The 19210-nt window shown below is 37.9% G+C and overlaps 1 protein-coding gene across 2 annotated transcripts in view; it reads right to left on the minus strand.

Annotated features, from left to right (window-relative positions):
• The window catches only part of musk (muscle, skeletal, receptor tyrosine kinase), a 33226-nt gene extending 15143 nt beyond the window's left edge, over positions 1 to 18083 (minus strand). Inside the window, exons 1-10 of one of the 2 annotated variants that reach the window (XM_085279155.1) lie at positions 17868 to 18083; positions 12115 to 12241; positions 11807 to 11958; positions 11528 to 11655; positions 11082 to 11223; positions 10876 to 11000; positions 7403 to 7562; positions 6857 to 6863; positions 4868 to 5131; positions 1245 to 1438 (exon numbers count right to left, since the gene is read on the minus strand). In XM_085279155.1, the coding sequence (XP_085135281.1) occupies positions 1245 to 1438; positions 4868 to 5131; positions 6857 to 6863; positions 7403 to 7562; positions 10876 to 11000; positions 11082 to 11223; positions 11528 to 11655; positions 11807 to 11958; positions 12115 to 12241; positions 17868 to 17982 (1414 nt within the window). In that variant the 5' untranslated portion in view covers positions 17983 to 18083. Of the gene's footprint in view, positions 1 to 1244; positions 1439 to 4867; positions 5132 to 6856; positions 7381 to 7402; positions 7563 to 10875; positions 11001 to 11081; positions 11224 to 11527; positions 11656 to 11806; positions 11959 to 12114; positions 12242 to 17867 lie in introns of those variants that run through there. The other variant, XM_085279154.1, reaches the window with a different exon arrangement.
• Positions 18084 to 19210: the final 1127 nt, after the last annotated feature.

Raw genomic sequence — 19210 nt, forward strand, 5'->3', positions numbered from 1 at the left:
TGAAATCTGCAGATTGTTTCGGTGGAGTTTAATAAACTCCTTGCTATCTAAAATATAACAGGACACCGGAGTATATTCTCAAGCATCTCACACTTCTGATAATCAGTTGTCTGCTCAGCTGTGTAAAAACGATAACTTTAATCTCAGCCAAACCGATTTACTCAGGAACAAATAAAATACTAAAAAAAGCCAAACAATAACATGTTTAAGTTATCTAAGTGACTTATATATATTTAACCTGAGTAGCGAAAGACGGCGGTGGGTTTGAAAACGTTTTGCCGGGAGTCCGGTGTTCTCACCAGCTCTAGTGAGCCTTGACCCCCGGCTAGCTATCGAGCTAGTGGGTAACAGACGTCTCCAAAAACGTCAGAGTGCTTTTGAAAATATGTGGTTTCTTGATAAACCAAGCAGATATTTGAAGTTTACACAACTACATTCTCGCCTGGAAATATGTTAAACGTTTATTTTGTGACCCAGAAAGAATAATAAGAGTAATATTAAACCTAACTAGCTGTCGCCATTGTTGGAAACTGAGCTGGGCTGCGCTATGAATTCTGGGACAGAGCTACTTCTTCTTCTTCGGGGTTTAACGGCAGCTGGCATCCTTGTACATGCAGTGCTGCCATTTTCTGTTTCAGTCCGTTATTACACTCTTAAATCCTGCTACTTATTCCTGCGTCTTTTGGGATCTTACAAAGCTTCAAACGACGCGTCGACTATTAAATCAGTCGTCGACGATTTTGATAGTCGATGTAATCGTGACTAGTCGACTAATTGTGGCAGCCCTACTATGAAGTCATTTGAACCAGAAGATCAGTACTGATTCACTGAAACACACAAACACAGAGATACACACACCTGCAGCTATATATTTTGGCTCAATTCAGACAAACCCTCTTAATGACCTCATCAGTATCAATGACCTGCAGTGTAGCAGACCATGCTTTATTTGGCCCTTAGCACACACAGCTGTACCCAGCCAACTTTCTTTTACATAATGCTTCACTTACTTTTCATAGCTACTTTTTTTTTTTTAGTTTAATGAAAGCAGAAGTCAATGTTCTTTTTAAAAAACAAAAACAAAAAAATCTTTAATTTAACAGACTTGTGCAAGAGAACACAAGGTCAGTTTGCTCTTAAATACGTTAGTCTTTGCCCAACTTATTTTACAACTACCAAACTAACAATTTTTACAACTAAAGTGGTTCAACAAACTAATTAAACTTCACTTCAGGTTGTCTTACCTGCAAAAGGAACATATGTACAACCATCAGGGTCTGTGTAAAGACTTGGTAAGGTCTGACATTTTGGCAGCAGTGAAACGGGAGCCTGGGACCCGGTGAGAGAGCTGAAGAGTCCAGACTGGACTGAACTGCTGCCTTCTAATATCAGCCACGCCTTATGGCAGTACAGCTCCTTCACTGCCAGGCAGTGTTCTCTGTTTATGAAGAAAAGGTGTATCAGATTCAGTGATTCTTTCTTTTGTTTAATAAATCTGAATGGGTCCAAATCTGTGGAGGGCCAAAAGTGCCAAACTGAAATAAATAAATACTTATACTAATAATACTAATTAATTATGCATCATTAAGTAATGAGAATTTGAAATAAGTAAACTGATTTTTTAAAAAGTGATTGAGAACTGTACAGCAGTATATTAAATTAAATTAAATATTACTGTTTAATCAACAGACTGTTAAGCAGCTCTTTCTTAAAACCATCATGCATGTATGTATAACTCTTACTGAAAAAAAGATGGTAAATGGCCTGTATTTATATAGCGCTTTACTAGTCCCTAAGGACCCCAAAGCGCTTTACATATCCAGTCATCCACCCATTCACACACACATTCACACACTGGTGATGGCAAGCTACATTGTAGCCACAGCCACCCTGGGGCGCACTGACAGAGGCGAGGCTGCCGGACACTGGCGCCACCGGGCCCTCTGACCACCACCAGTAGGCAACGGGTGAAGTGTCTTGCCCAAGGACACAACGACCGAGACTGTCCAAGCCGGGGCTCGAACCGGCAACCTTCCGATTACAAGGCGAACTCCCAACTCTTGAGCCACGACCGCCCCAAAGATGTATATCACTTGTTAATGTTAGTTTATTAATTTATTTATTTTTACTCTAGCAGGCTTTTTCAAAACTTTCAAAACAGACAGCTCATGTTCGGAATTTAGTTGATTAAATATTAAATATAGAAAAATTTATCATTTCTGGAGCTCGCTTGAGATCAGTCACCGTTATGCTAGTCCAGATCCTGGTGAAAATGCTTGTGTCCTCATATTAAAATTTTTATTTTAAATTAAAAATAAGTTGTTCCAACTCATCTGAACATCTTGAAATAAAGATGAGATAATGAGATAATGAGTATTCAAAATATACTGAAAATGAGACATTACAACTACAACCGCCTACAACTGCAAAGCTCTCCAGCGAGTAGTGCGGTGCTCTGAACGGATAATTGGAGGTGAGCTTCCCTCCCTCCAAGACATCTACAGGAAGCGGTGCCTGAGGAAAGCGGGGAGGATCATCAAGGACTCCAGTCACCCCAGCCATAAACTGTTCAGACTGCTTCCATCAGGAAGGAGGTTCTGCAGCATCCGGTCCCGTACCAGCAGACTGAGAGACAGCTTCTTCCACCAGGCCATCAGACTGCTGAACACGTCATAGACACCTCACCTTCACTACTGGAACTTTAACATTATGCACTCCATACTGTACAGTAATGCCACTGTTTTGCACATGTCTCACTCTGTATATTTTTATATATTTTATTTATTGTTTACTCTATTTAATTTGTAAAATATGTGTACACACACACACACACGTGTAGAAAAATATTTAGTATACACATCCAGAAATGCATATACTATTATATATTGTACATATATTTATTAGTTTCAGATGTAGCCAATTCTTGTATTTTGCTTGTTTACATTATTGTATTTTGCACAACTCTGTTGCTTGTGAAGCTCGCACACAAGAATTTCACTCACATGTGCTGTACCAATGTACCTGCACATGTGATGTGACAATAAAAGTGATTTGATTTGATTTAAAGTTCACTAAAACTATAAAGTTATGAAGCTTAATTTTAATGTTAGCCTAACCAATTTGCTTTAAAATAAATAAAACACCAATTTAAACCAAAAACAAGACAAGCATTGTTAGACTTTAGAAGTGAATTATGCTACCTGTTAGTGACGTGTCGGTCGCGAACGAAATGGCTCTTAGAGCCGGGTCTTTGACGTGAACCACACGATCCGGCTCCTTATAGCAAGCCGTGGGTTTTTTTTTTTTTCTCTCACCCTCTCCCTCTCTCTCTCGCACTTTTTTTCTGCTTCACTCTGCAGCGAGCCTTGTACTTTGTGCTAGGCAGAGGGGGGAGGGGCGGTAGTTACACTCAGTAGCACAGGAACAGAACGGGAGGGACAGAGAGAGAAAGAGAGCCAGGGACCACAATGTCACATTAGAAAGGTATAGTAATCATCCACAGCTATTTTCAGTTGCAGATGATAAAGGATTCAGAAAGTTTATTTATGCAGGCCCATATGACAGAGAATATGCATCTTGTTTTTGTTTTCATATTTTAATTTATATTTAATTGTGTTGTGGTTTGCAGTGTTTTGTGTTGTTTCACTTTAAATTTGTTTAAAAGGAAAAAGCTGAAAATTTAAATAGTTTAAAGTTGAACTGTGACTAGTTGGTTTTTGTATTATATGATTTATTTATTACATTTTATGTGGAGTGAATAAATAAAAGTATATTTACAGTGGCCCCTAAAGACAAAGCACGTACTAACTCCAAAACACGTAAAAACTCAGAAGCACGTAAAAACTCCAAAACACGTATAAAAGACAACAGAAGTGCTCCAGGATGCTGGGCGCAGTGTTGAGCTTTTGTTACCTAGTGGCTACATAAGCCAGCAAGTACCAACGACCGGATTTGGTGTGTGGTAATAACAGGTAAATGAACTTTTTTTTTTTATTATTTGAATATATATGAGTGCTTGTATATAAATACACAAACAATACACATATGCTTTCAATTGTGTAATTTAAGTGATCTAGGTAGCTCTGTTTTGGAAGTTCAGTTAATGCTAGAAATGTGTTTTGGAATTTGTACGTGCTTTTTGGAGTTTGTACTTGCTTTGTCTCTAGGGGCCACCATATACATTTATATAAATAAAACCACTTTTTTTTTTTTACATTAGTAATTCCTTTTGTGCATAATTTTATATTATTGTTAATAATAAATTAATTAAAGCAACAAAACAACCTGAAGAGGCGGTTCGGAGCCGAAAGAGCCGGCTCTTTTTAGTGAGCCGAGCCGAAAGAGCCGGTTCTCTAAAAAGAGCCGGAAATCCCATCACTACTACCCTTCACTCAGAGGGTCAGTGGAGGTTGAAAACATTGGAGCATTTTCAGAGATAGTCTCTATTTTTTCCAAAAACAAATCAAGCTAACTACTTCCTAACTAATATTATCACCATTATCTGGGATCAGTCTGTCTAGATTCATTTTCTATGGTAACCCACCAAATATTAGGGCCTATGGTTGAGCTTCAGTGACAGTTACAGATAAGATACACTGCAACACAGGAACCATAAAATAATTAAATATGTTGTCAACAATTGATGACATATTTACATAATTAAATTTGATTTTTTTATGTATACATGTATTTCCAATTTTAATTAATTAATGAGACATTTAATCAAATATTTATTTATGTTTTTCTTTCAGCACTCCTGGCCTTCTATACAACCATATGTTGTGCACAACTTATATCAACCCATTCAGTTTTATTTCTACACTGTGCAAAAACAAAGAGAAAGGTAGACCTCGGAGAACAATACTACCTGCAGACAGGTTTTGGTGCAGGTCCTAGCCCTGATGGGTTGCAGTCAGGAAAGGAAGCGTGGCAGAGCAATGAGCGTAATGCAGGACTGCACACCCCACTGAGCCCTTCTACCTCTGCCCACCAGCTCTGAAGAAAGTACTCCTGCATGTCCTCGGGGTTTGAGAAGGACGAGTTAAAGAAAACCAGCAAATCGTCGTGCAATATTGTGCGGCAAACATCTCCACGATATGCACTGCAGTAGCCTGCGATCCCCTTATAAAGTCTGTTTAAAGGAGACACACATACAAACATTTGGCAAATTAAAGGCAAAATCACAACAAAATAGTTCTAATGCTTTTTTTTAATTTCTATACAGCTCCACTGTAGGCGTGTTATCTAACACATCTCTACCATACTAATTCCTGGGGAGTAAATTTTTTTGGGGCGTTTTTTTTTTTTGCTTTTTTCAAATCTCCTACATATCTAAGATACCCCTTCTCTCCTAGCAGTATGTGATGAAAAGGTTTATAACACATGAGATCACTCCCAAATCACCATTTTTCAACATCTACCGTTATGGGGAGTGACGATAACATGATCCTTTACTAATCATCGAATACCACATCATCAAACAGATTTAAGAGCCTAAACCTAACTAAGAACAGGGACTTGCGAAAGTAACTTTAGTGCCTAATTCATTAATATGTATTTGGGATGGCATGTTATTTCTAATAGAAAAGATGCCTTGTGTGATTCAGTCATGCAGCAAAAACTGGAGTTTGACCATATTCCATACCGTTTTCTAGTAATATTTCTTTGTGTAATTTAGGTATTTGTTATTTGCATATTTTAATTTAACAAAATCATTGAAAAGAAAACCAGTAAGAGTTGCAGACTAAAAGTACAGAGAGTGGTCTGTTTTTACTGTCTTGGCTTATAGCAAGTGTCCACTAAAAAGTAAAAAGAAATCATCTTTCACTTGAAATATCTTCTTTAACATCATCCAGATGTTGATCATGAAACAGGTTGGAGAAAGTTTAAGTGAGATTGCATCCTCTCTGTTCAACTTCCTTGCTGGAGCTCAGTCATACCTATTTTGCATAAACATGAATGTTTGTGGGACAAAGTCCCTGTATTCCTCTTTCACCCTGTTTGCCTCCTTTTCTTAATGCTTTCTCATCTGTTAGTCCTCAAGCATTGCTATGATCCACATTTATCTCTGTCTGCTCCACACTGCTGTGTTTCTGACAGCATGTACTCTGATAACCTTCACTCCAGCATCACTGCGGCCTGTCTGCATTCTCTTACAGACTCCAGATGTTCCCTCTTGGGGAGGTTGGTGCTTCAGCAGAGTTCAAGCCAAACTATCAAACTCAAAGGTGCCCTGTAAATCTATCAATTCACTCTTTTCTTTCTTTCTTTTTTCTCTTTCTTCCTCACCAGATCTCTGTGCATCTAGTCCAGATGTGGTCACAAGTGATCAAGATAAATGCAGCCATTAAACCTGCCTTTCTGTGACCTACAGCCCTCTATCCTTAATGTACTTCATTTTTCATCAAGGACCCTGAGGCCAACATTTTATTTTCCTTATTTTATTTCTATTTTAGTCTCGTTCTTTCTGCTTCCTTCTATGTGCATCTTGTCTCCCTCTTTCTCTCCATCTTCACAGTTACATAGTCCAGATGTGGCAACAGCAGCTGTGTTAAGGTTCAGAACAGTTCAAATTCAACTCACACCATATGGGTGATTGAGAGACCCACTCTCTTCTTGGCATACGGGCATGTTCAGGAAAATGAATAGAAGCAGCAACACAGAGACCTTTATGGTGCTTACTTTAAAAAAAATAGTGGCAGGCAATGTACTGTGAAATTATTCTGATTCAACATGGGTCAAATGAGCTGAAACATTTTCTATAATCAATTCAAATGTAATATATACAAAAAGAAGTAACAAAAGAAACAAAGCTTAGACAACTTCACACAAATCTGGCACATATCTTTTCTCTTACCTCCACTCTACTGGGAAGTGGCAGTATCCAGAGTACACGGGATGAATAGGAGCAAGTAGAAGAAGAGGGAAAAAGATGAGAGACAGAGTGATGAGAAATGGTTGATAGATGAAAAATAGTCCTAGCAGGATGAGAAAAACAACCATGATGTTACTCTCTGCAAGTCATCACTAACTGTGGAGAGACTGAGGGGCAACCAGGTGGAAGGGCAGTGTGTTCTGTTGGGGAACAGGTGTGTGTGTGTGTGTGTGTGTGTGTGTGTGTGTGTGTGTGTGTGTGTGTGTGTGTGTGTGTGTGTGTGTGAAGGAGTGGCTTTGTTTGAGGAGTAGTAACCAAATGGGGTAGGCAACAAACAGCTGAAACCACACAAAGCACAACCAATATAACTGGCAGCTAGCATAACAGCAGGTAGTACTGACAGTAACAATAAACACCGAGATAGAAGCTAAATAGAAAGCAGACATTTTTTCTCTAATATAGCAGCAGGCTGCAGCAAATTTGAAACATGTAACACCATAGTATAAGCTGGAAATCAAAACTTGCCACCTGCAACAGTGACTTTTGCAGTTGCTTTGACAGTGTTGGCTCCAGCATTGTGTCTGTTGGAAGCCAGGCACGTATATAGGGCTGGCTTAGTCACCGTCACCTTAAGAACAGAGAGTATCACCTCTCCCACTAATGTCTCCTCTACTGAGGCTCCGGAGATCTGGAGGAAAATGAAATTGAGACAAAAAGATCAAAGTTGTAAAAATCAGTCATATACATGCAATGAGCAATTTGCATATAACAGTGCAGAGATGCATGAAGACTTTCTGTGAGAGCATCCTAAGCTTAAATGACAGAGCTGGAAAAAATAACTGCACTACCTGGAATGGCCACTTGAGGCTGAATTGAGTCCTCTGCTGAATTAAACATAAATATCAGGTTTTGCTTTGTCTGCCTAGCTTTCCTGTTCATAACTGCTGCATGGGAGGTGAATTTTAACAATAATTTATATAATACAGGGTGCTGCATGACAGTTTATTTATATATAATATTACATATTTTATTAAACATTTATATAAAATATTGATAAATACTGAAACTTAGATATCTTAAATTAGAATCTAGACTTTATATAAAACTACTAATAATAAGAGTAATAACAGATTACTACAAGATGTTTTTCTTATTGACACTTTGGTCATTTGATATTTGATAGTGGTCTGAGTAAAACTGGTTAGTTAAAAAAAATAATTGTGTGTAAACTCCTCATACGCTGATCATTATAGCCTTTGTGTTAAGCTCATAAAATGAAATGCATTCAGTACGTGTCTGGCACCGATATAACCACTTGTATTATTTTAACAGATTTGAAATTCCCAAAGTGTTCACACATTGTAAATCTAGCCAGATAAAATGTATCTGTTGTTTTTAGATGATTCATGTATGTACTTATACATTTATAAATGATATGTGAGGACCTCTAAAGTGTGAGCATGTGAGTGTATGTGAGAGGTGCTATTAAGCGGCTATGTCTATATTTGAAACTGCGTCTGACACCGCCTGCTTTTAGGACAAGCTCCATCCATCCACTGAAATTAATGACCATACCAAGCTGCCAGAAAAACAACTCTCACAGTCATTTTAATCAGCACATGCCCACACATAGTATTTACAGGCATTAAGAGCATGTAATCACTTTGTAGCTAGCACCCAAGACTATTAAATACCCAGACATTATGTGGTATATGTCGACCGCAACAGCATGTTTAAGAAATGTCTGCTGCCTGATGAAAAAAAGCCCTGTTTTAAAGGTGGTCACATACACGTTCAAGTTTGCATTGTTCCAATTTGAATTTCATGCATTTTAAGGTTCCGACCCCTTAAAAACCTTAAAAAACAACCCCATCTTTCAATACCCCTCTCACACTAAAAAAAAACAAAACAATTAACACTAATAAATTCAAATTCAAATTTTTTATTTGTCACGTACACAGTCATACACAGTACGATATGTAGTGAAATGCTTGGACAACTGCTCGTGACCTAAAGAAAACAAAAAAGGAAAAGGCTATGAATAAGAAAGGAAATAAATATGAAAAATTTAATTAACAGAGTGTATTATAAGCTAAATGCAAGATCATCTCTTCAATCCTCTGTCACCATGATGATAATTCCTTTGCTGTGATCTCAAAGCCATTAAATGTCTGTGTGTGTGTAGGTGTGTGTGTGTGTGTGTGTGTGTGTGTGTGTGTGTGTGTGTGTGTGTGTGTGTGTGTGTGTGCATGCGTGCGTGAAAGAGACAGATAAAGACAGCAAAGGTTAAATGTGTAATTTTACATATATATGCATACAATCTCAGGTAAGGTCTGGTTTGTATATTTGCTAATGCTCACTCTGCTTCATGACTAATTATTTTGTTGCTACATGTACAAAGATTGCACAAATAAATTTTTCCCTGTATGAGTAGGTCTCGGGCAAAGCTCAAAGAAAAGGTGGAAGCTACTTTAGTATATGTTCAAAAATTGTAAGTTAAATGTTAATTTTTTACTTTGCACAGTCTCTAACTGATTTCATTTCTGATAAAGAAAAAACAACAACCCCAAAACAAGGAGGAATCCTTATGTTCACTCAAACTGTATAATGGACAGTTGCTTTTATAACCATAGAATATTGCGTATGACAGCCAAGACAAAAATATTCAGACCTGCGGGTACCCTTAGGTACCCACATTTAGTGTTGATCTTTAAAGTATAGCTTGTGTTCAGTTTCTTACTAAATCATTCGTTGTTTTATGTACAGGAGTAGCAGAAGTAGCTGCTTAATATAGCAGTACCATGTTTTTTTAGCTTTCCAGTGTAAGGGGGTTTTTTTGTTTGGTTTTGGGATTGTTGTTTTTTTTGCTAGTGTAGTGATAATAAGGCCCAGCTGCAAACTTTTTCCTTTTACTTTTGTGTCATTTACTCAGTCATTAGCAGATGGACATATATCAATAAAACCGCTTCTATTTTGCAGAGCTACACACAAGCAAGCTTGTCTAAAAAGAGAAAAAAAATGGCCTGTATTTATATAGCGCTTTACTAGTCCCTAAGGACCCCAAAGCGCTTTACATATCCAGTCATCCACCCATTCACACATACATTCACACACTGGTGATGGCAAGCTACATTGTAGCCACAGCCACCCTGGGGCGCACTGACAGAGGCGAGGCTGCCGGACACTGGCGCCACCGGGCCCTCTGACCACCACCAGTAGGCAACGGGTGAAGTGTCTTGCCCAAGGACACAACGACCAAGACTGTCCAAGCCGGGGCTCGAACCAGCAACCTTCCGATTACAAGGCGAACTCCCAACTCTTGAGCCACGATCGCCCCATAATATTATAGTATTAAAATGTATTATAGTATCCAAGTGGCAAGCCCACTTGGATACTATAATTCTTACTGGAGAACTGAAACCAATGGACGGATTTGTTTCCAAGAGTGCCTTGTAAGCATTTGCATTTACCCAGTGAACTGTCATCTCTTTAGCTATAGTCAAAAAAGTGGGTAATGATAATGTGTTGGATTTAGACAATAAGTATTTGTGTAGTTCTATATCTATGCCTACAGCAGAAAATAAACTATTAATTTGCTTTTGATATGGGGTTATAATGAATACAAATTGTAATCATAACATCACTCTCTCTTACATGACAGCTTGGACATTTAATCAATTATTGTTGCCGCTTTCCCATTATGTACAGCTATGCAGCTGACAATGTGTCACTATTTTAGCTACGTGCTAGAATTTCTCTTATGTTGGCAGTGTGTGACTGACATTTGAGCCAAATTCAACCACTGTTGCAACCACTGTGGGGGAGACAAGCATATTCCTGGTAGGATCACACAGAGGCCAAGGAATGGATATGTATAGCTGGCTGGATATTTTGATTAAATTCTATTTTTTTTGTTAAAAAATCAGTATATATTATAAAAATATCAGCATCAGCAGCTGTACAGGTACCCACAAACACACACACACAAGTTGAGTACTCACAGTATTCCCGTTTTCCAGCCAGGTAATGGTTGGGACTGGATTTCCAGTGGCATTACATTCTAGGGAAATCTGGCTGCCATACGCCACCCTTTTGTCCTTTGGAACCCGCAAGATTCGTGCTGGAGCTGAGGGCACACACAAACAACAATAGCGTAGAAAACACACATGGTTTTACTGCAAGCTACAGCTTACATTAAAATACATACCTTGTACTTCTATGGTGACAGGCTTTGAAAAGGCCAAACCAAAGCTATTCCTGGCCACACAGCGGTACTGTCCTGCATCCTCTTTCTGTATGTTATGAATTTTCAATGCCCCATAGTCGAGAATAGTAACACGGTCATTGACCTGGAAGAGTTATTGTTTGTTTTAAAAATAGAAATGATATATTAGCATTATTTATTACCAACTATTTGTCAACACAGGCTATGAGACGCAAGAAAGCAAACTGAAAAACAGGATAACTTTCCTTTTCAAGTAATGTCTTGCAGTTTTGAAAACCTGAAAACTATCCAGCTATTTGCAGTTCTGGTCAAATAGTGAAAAAAAAATGAATTACTCATGAGTATATGGTACTCTCAGACAGTTATTATTAACTCCATAAGTCAGTGAACTGCATGTATTTTACCTAGAAAACTTGCAGCAACTGTACCTTGATAAGCTCATCATCTTTGAGCCACGTGACATCTGGTTTAGGGTTGCCAAGGGTAACACAGGGCAACACTGCTTTGGATTCTACCAGTAGTGTTAGATTGGTGGGATGCCTTTTGATCTGTGGCTCTGATGACGAAACCAACAAGACATAGAACAGTGGCTTGGAATGTGTTCTTTTAATGATGCCTTGGTATTAGTTATTTTTTTCAAAAATGTGAACTAATGATCAGATTCGCTCAAACTCCAGTCATACATCCTTGGAAAAAAGTAAACATACTCATCTTTAGCTGAAGCGCTCCACAGCTCTTGGCAGGTTCTCCAATGCCATTACTGGCAAGGCAACAATACTCCCCATTGTCTGACTCTCTTACATGTGGGATGATTAACATCTGACCCTTTTCCTTGGTAAGGTACCGTGTGTCATAGTACCTAATGGGACAAAAAGGACAGTGCAAAGGAAAGAAGTGATCACTGGATATGTGTTCTATATGTAATACTCCTGGGTTAGACTACAGCCCCAACCTAACTCTAAACTGGATCAAAATTAAGTTCACTGTTGTAGTTTAAATAAAGCTGTAAACTTACATAATTTGGTGATTATTTTTGGTCCAGGTGATCTCAGCAGGGGGGTGTGACTCCACCTCACAGATGAAGGTGGCATTGTGATCCAGTAGAACGTCCACTGTCTCTAATAATGTGATGATACGAGGTGCTACAAAAAAAAAGATCCAAAGGAAAAAAATCAAGATTTTTCTTTATATATGTAAGTTATTTATTGTTGTAGTTGCAGCAGTTTGTGTTTGAGTTAATACATAAACATAGTGCGCTGAATTATGTTTTATGCTACATAATACACTGTTAAATGTTTATTGGTTATATGTTATTACCCTTAAAGCCTCAATGAAGAACAGTAAGGATAGTAGGGCTGCCACAAACGATTATTTTGATAGTCGACTAGTCACCGATTATTTATGCGATTAGTCGACTAATCAGATCATCATCCACTGGACATAAAACTACAGCTTATTGCACCAGCAGCATCTGCTCTTATATAACTATCATTAGCTTACAGCTTTAAGCTTTTAAGGTGCTAACTAAAAATAAAGACAAGATGATAGTTTATTCAATTTTAATGAAATTTGCAGATTGTTTCGGTAAAGTTTAATAAACTCCTTGCTATCTAAAATATAACAGGACACCGGAGTATATTCTCCAGCATCTCACACTTCTGATAATCAGCTGTCTGCTTGACGTTTATTCAGCTGTATAAAAACTATAACTTTAATCTCAGCCAAACCGATTTACTCAGGAACAAATAAAATACAAAAAAAAAAAAAAAGCCAAGCAATAACATTTTTAATTTATCTAAGTGACTCATATATATTTAACCTGAGTCGAGAAAGACGGCGGTGGGTTTGAAAACAATTTGCCGGGAGTCCGGTGTTCTCACGGCGCTAGTGACCTAGCCCCCGGCTAGCTATCGAGCTAGTGGGTAACAGACGTCTCCGAAAACGTCGGAGCGCTTTTGAAAATATGTGGTGTCCTGATAAACTGAGCCGATATTTGAGGTTTACACAGCTACATTCTCGCCTGAAAATATGTTAAACGTTTATTTTGTGACCCAGAAAGAATAATAAGAGTAATATTAAAACTAACTAGCTACCGCCATTGTTGGAAACTAAGCTGGGCCGCGCTATGAATTCTGGGACACAGCTGCTTCTTCTTCTTCGGGGTTTAACGGCAGCTGGCATCCTTGTACATGCTGTGCTGCCATCTTCTGTTTCAGTCCGTTATTACACTCTTAAATCCTGCTATTATTCCTGTGTCTTTTGTGATCTTACAAAGCTTCAAACGACGCGTCGACTATTAAATCAGTCGTCAACGATTTTGATAGTCGACGTAATCGTGACTAGTCGACAAATCGTGGCAGCCCTAAAGGATAGTACATTGTATTTGCTGTGATTTTGGGTGCAGAAGCTACAAAACTTGAATTAATTATTTTTTAATTTATAGGTGACTGCAATTTTAGAATTATATTGGCAGTTCTTAGTTAGTCATTAGATACCGTATAAGTAAACTATGTCTAGAAATCTAAAATACTATTACAAAAGCTTTCATATTTTATAAGGAGCCCTGTTGATAGACAAGAATAGATATTGGACATTTCACAGTCTGTACACTTTTCTTTTCTTTTTTTACATTTATTTCAGCATGCAATATAATGATTCAAGCACATTATAATAAGTGATAAGGAGGTCTCAACAGCTGCATCTTTTTAGCTAAATTATTTGACATTCTTGGCATTCTTCTGTTGGACTGAGTCATCTGTTTTAGTCAGTGAGGATCCAGCTAACACTGCTGACTAATGAGACAGGGTCAGAGGTTTTGTGCTTTGTCACAGTTTTGACCTGAGTAAGCAGAAGAATTTGACCTTGAGATAACGAAAGAAAAAGAAGAAGCATGTTCATTGTCAGAATTAACATTTAGGATTTGGTTAGTTTTGGAGGATTAAGACGAGGAAGGGAGGATAGCACAAAAGGAGAGACCAGTATAGAAGCTGAACTTTATCTAGTGTTTAGAGGGTTGCTGTTAGTCGGGTGAGGTTAAAGCAAAGACAACAGAGAAATTTAACATTCAAGGAAAGCCTTTATCCCCACAGCACCCAATGTTCTCCACTATCTGATTTCAGCACATGGTCTTTGTCAAAACTAGGGTGAATAAGTCACCAATTGTGTGTACAAACACTATGCAAAATATTACATATCTCTTGTGATGTAAATCCATCCAGACTAAAGATGTGATCAATATTTATTTGGCTACTCCGTCTTAATAACGGACAGGGAGTTGCAGGAATTTTGAGCTTGTATTTTCAACATTGTTTTGTTGCTCTAGGTTATTATATTGAGAAGTAGAGAGTTAGTAGTGGGTTTAAAAGAAAGATACAAAAAGCACACTTTTAAAAGACAAAGAGAAGTAAGGAGATGGAAACACAGGATTTAGATCAGAGAGTTAGGTTGCTTTAAACTTTGCACGAACTAAGAAGAGAAAGAGGAAAAATATAAACCAGCGGAGGGATGAAAGGAGAGAGCAGAGGAAGGGTGAGAGCATGGAAAGAGAAGAAGAAGAAGAAGAAAGAAGAAGCAATGATAGGATTAGGGCTTACAGGGCATTGTGCTTGTTTTGTCTTTGGTGAAACCAAGATTTCACAATAACATAGCTGGGAGAAGCAGCCACATCCCCACCCTCAATTCAAGGTCACTGCTGCTGTGACTTCCTACTGACTGATGAAAACAAAACCTATTATAAAGCATACTCATGTACTGAAAAAGTCTTGGTCTTTAGAAAAATGATATATTTGTAGCTAAAGTCAAAGTAAGATGGAGGTCTATGAACTCAGTATCAATGAACTATTCTATGTATTGTCTTGTCAATTTGTGTGGAGATTCATTGTCCCAAGAGAACAAATCCTAATTAATTCTGTGGTGAAATAACTTTCCATCTCATTAAAGGAAATTAACCACATGTTGAACTGCTGTTACCCTTGTTGTGGATTAAGGACTAGGCTGAATATCAGGAAACACTTCCTCTTAAGAACTTTAATTTTTTTTTTCAAGTATTATGTTGTATTAAAGTTGCAGCAAATTTGGAGAAGACTGTTTGTTTCTGTCTGCAATGTCTTTCCATTGCCAATATTATGTCTGAACAGATGGGTAACATCTGAAGACTGAAGCCAAATGACTCACCACTTAAAGCAAACGAGAACCTCTGCGGATCTGACCCCGGCAGAGGATTTTGTTTTTCCAAAATCTCTGAATGTTTTTTGGACACCAGAAATGACTCAAGGCCGTCAAGGCCTGCAATAGAGAAGGCCACTTACAGTGATCACTTCTGGCCTTTGCTATAGGCATTACAAACTCTTACAAACTAACAGCAAGTTCCTTTATTATTTTTAGTGTTGCTGTGTTAATGCTGATCTTGATTGGCTGAAGAAGTAGCAACCAGCTTGTTTATGCTAGTGTGCAGCACTTTAGAAATGTGTGTGTAATTCAAGAAATGTCCTGATAAAATGTATCTTTTCCTAATCTTTATCCCATAAAATGTGCTTTTTTCATACAGCCTGTAACTCATAACCTTTGGTTCCTTTGGAGTTTGCCTTGAATAAAAGTTTAGCCTCCAGGTTTTTTCCATGCTCAGAGATAAATTGTAAATACTATCCTCTTTCTCTCACACGCACACACACACCACACACACACACAACCAGGCATACTTCAATGCTGTTGTGCAGACCAGATAGAAGCTTTTGACTTTTACTTTGGACAAATGAGAACAAAACAAAAAAAAAAATAGCATTGTTCTCATGGTGTATCTGGTGCTCAGATGTCTGCAAAGGATTCTTCCATTGTTTATTCTAGTTCAGTTACACAGGCATGTTGAGCAACATTAAAAAGCCTCTTTAACTAATCAGGCTGCTTTTGAATCAATAAGTGATCTTGATTCTGAGAATAGACAGTTAATTACTTAACAATTATACATTGAGTCTGAAGGTGTACATATTGAAAGTCTAATTTTGTTAACTTGACAGATGCAGATTGAAACCATAATCCAATGTGTAGATTTCTGCTACTAAAAAGCCTGGACTGGCTACCTGTGCAACCACCAACTATCAAGTCTACTTTTCGACTGTCAGTAACAGACACAACATATAAACTCCATGTAGAAAGGCCCCAGCTGACCAGGAGACTCAAACCAGTTACCTTCTACTGTGAGGCAATGCTGCAATGTGTCACCACAGTTGGTTCGCAGTCATTTCAAATTAAACCAAACACAGGAAAATAAAGACAGATCACCCGTAGCATGACATGAAAGTCAATATTTCTGTGCCAGCCATATTGGCTTTGGTCAATTAATCAGTGCCTGAAAAAACACAAAATAAAACAACCAATAGTAATAAGATAATAACACTTTTATAGCACTTGTCTGTCCAAAGTTGCTAAATATTCATTTACATATTCATCACAGTTTGTTATACTGTGGTCAAGCCAAACTCGTCACTTGATCTTAAAAAGTGCACCCATGATCATTTAATTTTCACAGATGTTTAAACTCAAATATTGTACGCTTTTGTGCAAAAGTCTTGAGTCACCCTTTATTTCTTTATATTTAGCTTTATATTTAGGAAATAGGTTCAGTGATCTATTGAAATATATACAAACATCCCAGAAATACAGTATATAAGAGAAAATAGAAGCCAGTGTCCAAAGAGAAAATTTGAAAGACCTTCAGAAAGCTTGGAGAACTTGTTTTAGACCGCTTTAAAACGTACAAGAAAGTCTGGGTCCTTGGAAGCAAAAGAAAAAAATGAGGAGTGACTCAAGACTTATTGTAAATCCAGTGGAATAGTTTAAGATGTTAATGTGTTGTAGATATTGTTTAAATCAAATCTTCAAGAAATACTTTTCTTTTCTTATTTGACTGTAGTTGATCTGCAATGACGTGGAAGAAGCTATGCACATCAATTCAACCTTCTGATCAATGACTTCCACAGGAAAAACCTACAGTCAAACCTAACCCTACACCATGTCAGTCCACCGTGTAGCTTGACTGTTACAATAGCCAACCAGGCAAAGAGAAACTGCATCTGCACCACCTGTTTCTATGAGACGATTCGTAGCATGTATAGCTTTATGTGTGTAGTCTTTAAATAATTTCCAATGTGTAGTAGTGTATTATCGATGACTTCATCTACATCTTGCATCTCATGACCCTGAAGCTGACCTTATTGGTTCAACAACAAGCTCAGGTTTGCTGTTTCCTCCCAATGTGGCTCAGCAGGAGGTGTCTCAATCAGGCTGAGATGTGGTGAAGAAGAAGCAGGAATAGCTAGTTCCCCACCACCCCTACCATATGCTTCAGAGAGGATATCCCAAAGTGTAGGAAGGATGTAGATTTAATCACATTTACACTATGTTGACCTATAAACACCTTCTCCTTTTCCCTGCAGGATGTGCAGTGGGAAACAGGTGATTACATGTGCCAGGAAAAACTCAGACTGCTTTCTCTTTGTCTTCTGCACATTATATTCACTTACACATGTGCACCCATCCAAAGGCACGGTCTTAAAAGGTTTATCCTTTTTTTTTCGTTTTGTTCTTCTGTTTACATTTCGTGACATTTATTAGGATTGCTGTTGTAACTTGGCAAGCACATTGCAGCTTTCATGCATAATTAATTCAAACTTCATGTTCTTCTAATTATTCACAACGTCAGTGTAATAAGACACTTTAGAAAACTTTAAAAAGACATGCTTGAAGGACCTCTGGTGTAGGAGTCTCACTTACCTGTCTGCATGTTGTAACATGAAGGGATCAAAATCAGCAGAAAGACCAAAATGTGTTCCACAGTCGTCATCCTTGCTCTAGAATTATTGGTCAGACCATTATCTAGCAGATACATAATGAGACTATGGTGAGATTCCCCCAGTACATATAGAGATGTTCTTGTTGTGTTTCTCTCCTATGTGCATCTGCGTGTGTCTTAGCCAGGGACAGCCATGAGCTCTGCGCTCAGCAAGAACCAGCTCAATCACTCTGCGTATGTATCTGTGTGTGCGCGCGTGTCTTTTAACTTTGTAACTGACGGCGGCAGCTGCTTGCTGTCCTCATGTACAGTCACTCAGGTTGTGTAGTTCTGCTCTAAGCTCCACAGGCTCCAGTGCTGGTGTGTTAACTACATTTAAAGTCATCAACAAACAGTGTTTATTTATCATATTCATATAAGACACTAGGTACAGGTTTTGGTCAGTATGGGCATACATAAAGACACAGAAATTCTGAAACTTCTACATTTTTTATATGCAGTGCAAATTACTTTATATTGGCATACTACCCTTTTTCTCATGCACCAATGGCTCCATGTAAATCTGGTCAGAGGTGTGATCCTTAAATACACAAGTAAAATAACCAAAAAGCCACTAAAGTCAGCTCATGTCAACCATCAAAAGAAAAATAAGGTATATTTTATCTGCAGATGTATCCTCTTTTAATATTAATACTAAGTCATTAATATTAATATATAAAGAAATTTACAAATACGTATTTTTAAAAATATATAGACAGGCTTATTTTAGCACATTACTTAACATGCATTTACTGTTATATATTGACACACACACACACACTCCAGAAGGAAGCCTTTGTGCCCACCTGTTGCCTGCCAGCCTGTACGTCCTGTTTTATTTTGGGAAAGGAATGGCATTTCAGTTTATTTGCTCCTTATCCATTCTGCTTCAGATACACTCTACTATTGTACTCCATCAGCACACACAGTTAGCTTCAGTCTGTCATCTGTGTAGGTTTAACTGTTGACCTAACGGATGTCACAGGGAGGTTTGTTTCAAAAAATTAATAAATAAAGCGGATTAAATTAAACGTAAAATACAAAGGATTGTTTGTTTGTGACCTTCTTGTTTTGTTTTGTTTTATCATTCTGTTCTTATGGGCTTTTTGGCTAATTAGCAAAAGCCTATAATATGAGAATTCTTTAACTTACAGTCCATGTAAACGTTGCGTCTGATGAAATAATTCACATCTGTTGATTGTCTAGCTCCATTCACCCTTTGCTATTTCAAAGAGTACATTAGCCTATTATATAGTAAACAGTATACAGTAAATGTTATATAAAC

The sequence above is a fragment of the Mchenga conophoros genome, linkage group LG7 (genome assembly GCF_057382185.1).
Source record: "Mchenga conophoros isolate Kocher_MC1m ecotype Shallow Benthic linkage group LG7, M_conophoros_male_GT1.1, whole genome shotgun sequence".
Classification (NCBI taxonomy): domain Eukaryota; kingdom Metazoa; phylum Chordata; class Actinopteri; order Cichliformes; family Cichlidae; genus Mchenga; species Mchenga conophoros.